The 7500-nt window shown below is 37.9% G+C and overlaps 1 protein-coding gene across 2 annotated transcripts in view; it reads left to right on the top strand.

Annotated features, from left to right (window-relative positions):
• Positions 1-7500, top strand: part of LOC138008388 (F-actin-monooxygenase mical1-like) — a 37469-nt gene that overhangs the window by 5478 nt on the left and 24491 nt on the right. For both annotated transcript variants that reach the window (XM_068855709.1, XM_068855708.1), the window contains exons 3-8: positions 340-698; positions 2772-3029; positions 3846-4188; positions 5527-5665; positions 6297-6345; positions 6470-6611. In XM_068855709.1, coding sequence (XP_068711810.1) covers positions 340-698; positions 2772-3029; positions 3846-4188; positions 5527-5665; positions 6297-6345; positions 6470-6611 — 1290 coding nt within the window. The remainder of the gene's footprint in view (positions 1-339; positions 699-2771; positions 3030-3845; positions 4189-5526; positions 5666-6296; positions 6346-6469; positions 6612-7500) is intronic.

The raw sequence follows: 7500 nt of genomic DNA, 5'->3' as shown, positions 1-7500 counted from the left end.
CAAATTGACATCTTTGCTTCTCTTACAAAGAAACCCGAGCGCATGGCATCAAAGACTCACAAAAGATCACGTTACGTGAGACCAAAATAACTTAGGGGAGTTGGGAGCGACACATTTTGTGCTTGTCAAGTATAAGCACAAAATGTGTATACTGTGGCATGTAATGTGTTTTGATTTGTTCGCTATATCCATGTGGTACTGTACAGACAGTTTTTAAAGTGGAAAGGAGATCAGCACATTTTATTCATAAATGAAAATAATGGGTTTTTAAGTACATGTAGTATTTGTAAAAAAAATTACTTGAGCTGAAACAATATCATCATGTGATTGTATTCATAGGTCATGGCTGGAGAGGAACGTTTGACCCACCCTCCCATCCCCTCAACAAATTTGAATTTGACATCATTGTGGGTGCAGATGGTCGTCGATCAGCTTTAAAGGGTTTCAAGGGCAAGGAATTCCGTGGTAAACTTGCCATCGGTATAACTGTTAATTTTGTGAACGGGAATACAAAAGAAGAAGCTCGAGTTGAAGAGATCAGTGGAGTGGCTTTTATCTTCAATCAACAGTTTTTTCAAGACTTGAAGGATAGTACTGGTATTGACTTGGAGAACATAGTGTATTACAAAGATGAGACACACTACTTTGTTATGTGTGCTAAAAAGAACAGTTTACTTCAGAAAGGAGTTATTAAGAAGGTGAGAATTCTGGACTGATGTGTTCCTGAGATTTTCATAATTCTGTGCTAAGCGCCAAACTGCATATTTTTGACTTCCATTAATCAAATTTCCAAACATAGCAAGGAAGATCGACTCCACTTCTGGGAAGTGAATTAAAGTTTTTGTGTAGTTCACTGCTCGAATACCTTTATAATATCTTTTCAAAGGTTCTTCAGTAAAAATATTCGTACATGTTGCATCGCTTTCCATCAGCATCAAGTTTGAATGTACTTACATGTACAAATGTACCATGGGAACCAAAGATGCTGATTGGTAGGTTATGTAATGTATCAATAATATTTATTTCGTTTGATTGATGAAAGCCAAAATGCAGTTTACATGTAGTTGTTTGCGCTTGAAGATGAGACTCCACAGAATATTATGAAAATTTGAGTAAGCCTAAAAATTTATTGTAGAAACAATATTAACATTGGGCATATTATTTTTTACTGTCATATATACAGCTGTAGTTTGATGCTACTCTGGCTTGGAGAATAATATGCTTCTAGCTTAATAGTTACATTATTTTTCATTGTTCTCCAAACCAGCTGAGTAGTATTGATTAACAAATAAAGAAGCCTTGACTGTGCTCTGTTCTGTTGTAAAGCACGCAGGAAACGGCTAGAGCACGAAAGAAGTGTAGGGGGAAACACGAGCCGATAGGCGAGTGTTTCTCCCTACTTCTTGAGTGCTCTAGCCGCTTCCTAAGTGCTTTACAACAGAACAGAGCACAGTCAAGGCTTCTTTATTTGTTTTATGATAAAAAACAAGTAATTTTCTTCAAAAATTCTACTTTATTTTCAAAGCGCGCGCTGCTTGTGGCGAACTGAGATGTCGTCAGCACAGTGCTTTATACTCTGATAAAGCACGCTACTTTGGACCAATCAGCGCGCTTGTAAGAATGTTTAAGATTATTTGATTGGTTAATGAAACAAAGGCTTGTCAAAACATCAATCAACTGGAAAATCACACAAAATTAGAATTTATGGAAAAACAAGTGCCTCAATGTTCGGTTTCAGTCCGTAAAAAACAGCAAAAAAGAGGATCTAAATGATTAAGTTCAGTGAAAACCGGCCGAATTGTTGCCCATGAAAACCTGCACGTTTCCGACATGACAACTGGAAAACAAACTCTTCATTGCTTGCGGCTGGAATCTGAAAACCTGTTGGGAATTTTGTAAATGAAGAACTCCAGCGTGAGGACTTTCTGAGCTTGAAAGAACTGCTGGACCGGGCGACGGTTGAGGTCTTCCATACAAAGCACTTGACAGAATATCTGAGCAAGCCTTTAACTGACAGCTTCAATAATACCCAAGGTAAAATTCGGAAATTCATCTGCCATTTCTGCGAATGATGGCGTGGGCTTTCGTTTGTTCCGTGCTTTGTACTCTCATAAAGCACGCTGTTTAAACCAATGAGAGCGCGCGTTATATAGAAACTTTATTATAACAATTATTACGGTACATGTATGTCTAAGACTAGCTGTCAACCTGGTCTCAGTTTGTAGTCCTCATTACTCACCGATAATCGACCACACTGCCCCATGACATCTCGTAAATAATTAAAAAACTTTTTTTTCTCAGATTCAGTAGGACTATGGAATACCCTACCCAAGAATAATAGGAAGTGTTAAAAAAAAAAACCTCATACCTCTTAAATGGAATCTCCACTCCACTGAAAAAAATAAAAATAAATTGAACCACAGGAAGTTACGTTTAGTATACATGCAAATGATATATATCATTATTTTGTTTGGCAATTATGTTTCTTTAATAAAATTATGTTCTCATTCACTTGTCGCTAATTAATGCAAAAACACTTTATACAGTATTAAGCTCAAATTGATTTATTTGAGTGTCAAATAGTAAACAGAAAATCTTACATGTATTTTAATGGAGAGACATCTCAGCAAGGGTCCCATTGTGGTGGGCTGGCTCATTCAAATTTTATAAGGTATTCTTATCCACAAATTAACTGTCCTCAAGACAAAAAATAGTTAAAGCCAGCACATAAGAAGCTCTTCACTGCAATAAACTTTTTTTTAATTTTAAAGGATTTTCAAGATGCCTACGACCTACTTCAAACAAGTAATGTGAATCATGAGAAGCTACTGACATACGCCAGGGAAGCTGCTAATTTTGCTACCAACAGCCAGCTTCCTCAGCTTGACTTTGCATTGAATCATTATGACAAGGAAGATGTAGCAATGTTTGATTTCACCTCACTGTATCACTCAGAACATGCTGCGAAAATTTACGAAAGACGAGGACGCAGGCTTCTTGCATTAATAGTAGGGGATAGTTTATTGGAGGTGAGTACAATAATGTTACATGTACATGTGGGTTTGGTAATGCACTAAAGCAAGCAAAAAATAATGATAAAAGTGAATGTTGTTTCAGTATCATTATTAGGGCAGGCCATTATCAAGTTGAGAGATTTTGTCAAAAATACCTTGTGGAAAATTTAAGCAATAGATAATAATGTGCAATGTCATACAAATACATGTAGTCTTGTTATTTTCTGACAATTACTTTTATAATCTCCAAACTTGATCATGGTGTCATGAGGAGACCGAAATGTTTGTTCCTTTTTTTTGTTTTTTGACTTAATTTAGTTTGCAGTTGTCCCTAGTCAGGGAACATTTTTCAAGACGATGGTGCTCCTGTTGACCTCACTACATGTAATTTAAGACTTCAGTTTTACTATGACTTGTTCAATTTCTGAGCTTTGTTCTTTTCAATAATGCAATAATAATTATTGTTGCTATATTGTGGAGAACAATTAAGTAATTAATTTACTGCAACAACAGGACTCCTACATGTAGAATAAATGCTTAAGCTAGGAAAATGTTCTTGTAACTGTAAACCCATGAAAAGAAACAACGAATGATGAAAAGTTTGTTGGTTTTTTTTGAAAACCACTACGAGAAGGCATAAATAGGCATTTCATTTTTTACTTTACCTTGGGCATGTATACAGACAATCATATCCCCAGGGACAAATAACTAGGAATCCTCAGGATTTAACTTTATTAGAGGATTTGGTATTAAATGGGGAATTCAAAATGTACAGTAGCCAGGTATTACTTGAGCACTAAAACTAAATTAAATACACTACTCTGTCCTTAGCCCTTTTGGCCAACAGGCTCTGGATGTGCTCGTGGTTTCCTGGGATGTTTTGACGCTGCTTGGACAATGAGAGGCTGGGCAATGGGAAGGGAACCTCTAGATCTTTTAGCAGAAAGAGACAGTATTTTCAGGCTTCTTGCTCAGACCACCCCAGAGAATATATCAAAGAACTTTGACGAATTCAGCATAAATCCTGTCACACGATACCCGAACTTGGACAAGTCGTGTGTATCTCAGAATAGGGTGAAGCACTTGTTTGATAATAAAGATGGGCCCATAGACCAGCAAGACGGTCCTGAACCCATGGACACCAGCAAGGACCTCAGTGGTGTTGAGGGAGGAGGTAAGAGGCTGGTTTGGAATGGTAGTGATGTGGTTTTAACCATAGTGAAAGACCTGGAGCGGATGACTGTGTGACACCACTTAAGTCTCATTCAGTTGGGAGGAAGGTAGTATTAATAATTTCACACTACACAAGTTAATACAGTGCATCCCTCAATTTGAATATAAGTTTGGTAAAAGATTAGGTATAACTACTGCATTTGAGCTTGGTCAGACCTGTCACCGTGCATGTTGAGATTTTTTAGAAGGTCCAGTGCTACACTCTGATAAAAATAATATAATGGTGTTTCAAATGTTAAACAGAGATTTTAAATGTTGCAGGTCTACATGTTTTGGCAGAAACTTCTGCCACTTGCACTGAGGAAGGCAGAGGTTTCTGCTGAAACAATGTCTTGGTTTTTTGCATTTAGGAGTTATTGTGACTCTCCAACTCTCTAGTCTAAGAATGTTTGGTAATATAATGTCATTGTGATCAGTGGTCATTGTGGTCAGTTGTGAGCAGAGGGCCAGCTACCATCTGATTTGCCCATCTTAAAAATGACCATTGCACTTCCTTAAATTTACATGTAACCCAAACTCAAAAGTGAAAGAAGGGTTTGTGCTACTCCTTGAAGTCCTTGAAAAGCCCTGGAATTAACTTTAGACTTCAAGGGTGCTTGAAAAGCCCTTGATAAAAAGGATTTCCTGGGAAACTGCTTGAAAACTGCTTAAAATTGTTGAAAATTGTTGAGATTGCATCATGCTATTAGTTAAAGGGACATTCCAAAAAATGAGCCCAACTATTTGACTATTATTTTGGGAAAGGTAAAATGCAAAAATTAAAATGCCTCTGCGTGCGCTTAACTTTCAGGACATGGGAAAGAATATCAAGATAGGCTTTTTTAGTAAAGAAAACACTGAAACATGATGTATGGCATAGGAATCTTCTTACAAACACCCTTTGAAAACTCCTGGAATTTTATAGACAAAATCCAGCACGAACCCTGTGAAAGGAAGGTGTCGAGTTTTAGTTTCACTGTAAAAAAAAACTTACTCGGTTTTGTGAAGAGCTGGCTTGTTTGTTTTAGCTACATCCTTGATTGCTGCAATCCCCTCAAAGCTGTTTGGTTCAGGTAGAGTGGGAGCGATCTCTCTCTAATATATTCTTCTTCTTTCAAACTTGAACTTGGAAGGATTCTGTAATTTTTTTCTCGGAGGATGTGTAATGTAGTATACTTTGTAATAATTACGTTTTCTGAAATATTTACATCAGTCAGTATAAATGGAACCATGCAGTCTTACCCACACAACAGTGCCTATTGGTGCAAACATTTTAATTTTTATTTCTTCCTTACATAAGTCAATGCAAGGAATCTGTTGAAATGGTGCCAAGCACAAACAAAGAAGTACAAGAATGTGAAAATCAATGACATGTCAACATCTTGGAAAAGTGGTCTTGGATTTTGTGCCATCATTCATCATTACAGACCAGACCTCATGTAAGGTTACATGTATGTTGTCTTGTAATTAAAGACCATTATGCTGGTAATTGTTTTACTAGTCAAGGAAATGCACCACCTTTCTACCAAACTAGGGTTGATATCTGCAGTGTCTGTGTAGAATTCTCAAAAATTGTGAACCTAAAGAACCAAATCAAACGGCAAGCCTAATAAAGACACAGGTCACGTGTCACAGGTCAGTGTACATGTGACCATTCTACAGATACATAAATAGCATCAAAAGAGTCTGCTAGTCCTGGTCACTCTGGATACAAAAATGTTGTGTAAGGTCTAGGGGAAACTTTTTTTAGTTGTGCATCAGTAGAGCATGGTCTTCTAGTCTTGACCTGTGGAATGTGACCTACAGTGTATGTTAAATTAGACCCGCCTATGCACAAAGCATAATACCGGTAACATTGCACTTGTTGAAGACCAAAGGAAAAATAAATCATGCTTGAGGTTGGAGGTGTTAGGGTTAAGCCAATAGCAAGGTGCAGTAATGCAGGTTGGGTGAACCACTTGGCCTTGCAAGTTACTGGAATTTTAGCAAGTCCAAATTTTACTTTCATAAGGACTACCAGAAATTAATTTTTTGTTTTTGTATTTGAAAGCTTTCCTTATCTTCTTACAGTGACTATTCTTCTTTGTCACCCAAAGATCATTTGGCAAACCTACAACTGGTAAGACACATCATAATAATATTGCCTGTTTTTAATAGACAGGAACAAGTTTTTGAAAAATCTTTGGAAAAATATTTGATGGTGACCATTGCTTATTTCAGCCATTTTAACTCTTGGTTTCCAGGCTTTTAATGTTGCAGAAGAGCATCTGGGCATTCCACCTCAAATGTCCGCAAGTGAAATGGCCATGAAGGAAGTCCCTGACACACTCATGATTGTCAGTTATGTGTCACAGTATCATGAAGTCTTTAAGAATGAAACCCCAGGTAATGAAAGAGATATTTCTTTTTCACATGAATGTTACCTGAACCCAGGGGCGGCAGTGGAAAGGAGTGGTTTGGAAATAACCAGTTGGGGGGGGGGGGGGGGGGGGGCAGTCAGGCAAGGGATTACGGAGAGAATTTGAGTTAGGGCTGCTGCCAGGCCCAGGCTAGATTTTTGAATGGGGGGGGGGGGGGGAGGGGGTGGGGTAAGGGAGCATGGGCCAGAAGCGTGAGCTTCAAGGGGGGTTTGGGGACATGCTCCCTCACAAAAGTTGCAAAACTAGAGGCTCAGAAATGCTATTTTTAGCATTCTCCACAAGATATTTCGCTAAAAAAAACCATCTTCATCAAGTGTAAAATGGAAGGAAGTTTTAGAGCTTACAGCTATGTTTCCAAGGCACACACATCTCAGTCAGCCTCTCCAATTGTTTTTTTTTGGAAGGGGTTAGGGGGGCAATAATTGCCTTACGTAGACGTCACAGAATATCCTCTTTCTAACACTTGCCACAATTCGAACCTATAGGAACAGGGGGGGTCTTAACTACAGAAAGACAATGGTTGCTAAGGAAGCTTTTTAGTCAAGAGCCCTACAAAATGGTTACATGGATGGTTTTTTTGAAGTAACGTTTTCAATGGAAACCTGACATCGCATGCGCAACTAGTTCGTAAACTTTAGCATGAAACTTCTATTTGTACAATAAATGGAACTGGTATTTGGAAAAGTGTATCAAAGGAGGGCCTTATGATGTCATCATTTTTTTAAAGATTAAAATTGTGTTTAGCTGCTGTTTCACCTTGAAACTTTAAGCTTAAAGTTATGTGCAATGGCGCTACAAAACAAGTTTCAGCAGGCGTTGCACTGTGTAACATAAAAAGCCGAAACTCGTTCGAC

Source organism: Montipora foliosa, chromosome 6, assembly GCF_036669935.1.
Source record: "Montipora foliosa isolate CH-2021 chromosome 6, ASM3666993v2, whole genome shotgun sequence".
Classification (NCBI taxonomy): Eukaryota; Metazoa; Cnidaria; class Anthozoa; order Scleractinia; family Acroporidae; genus Montipora; species Montipora foliosa.
Note: the sequence above shows the minus strand (reverse complement) of the source record. Positions and strands in the feature narration are given on the sequence as shown.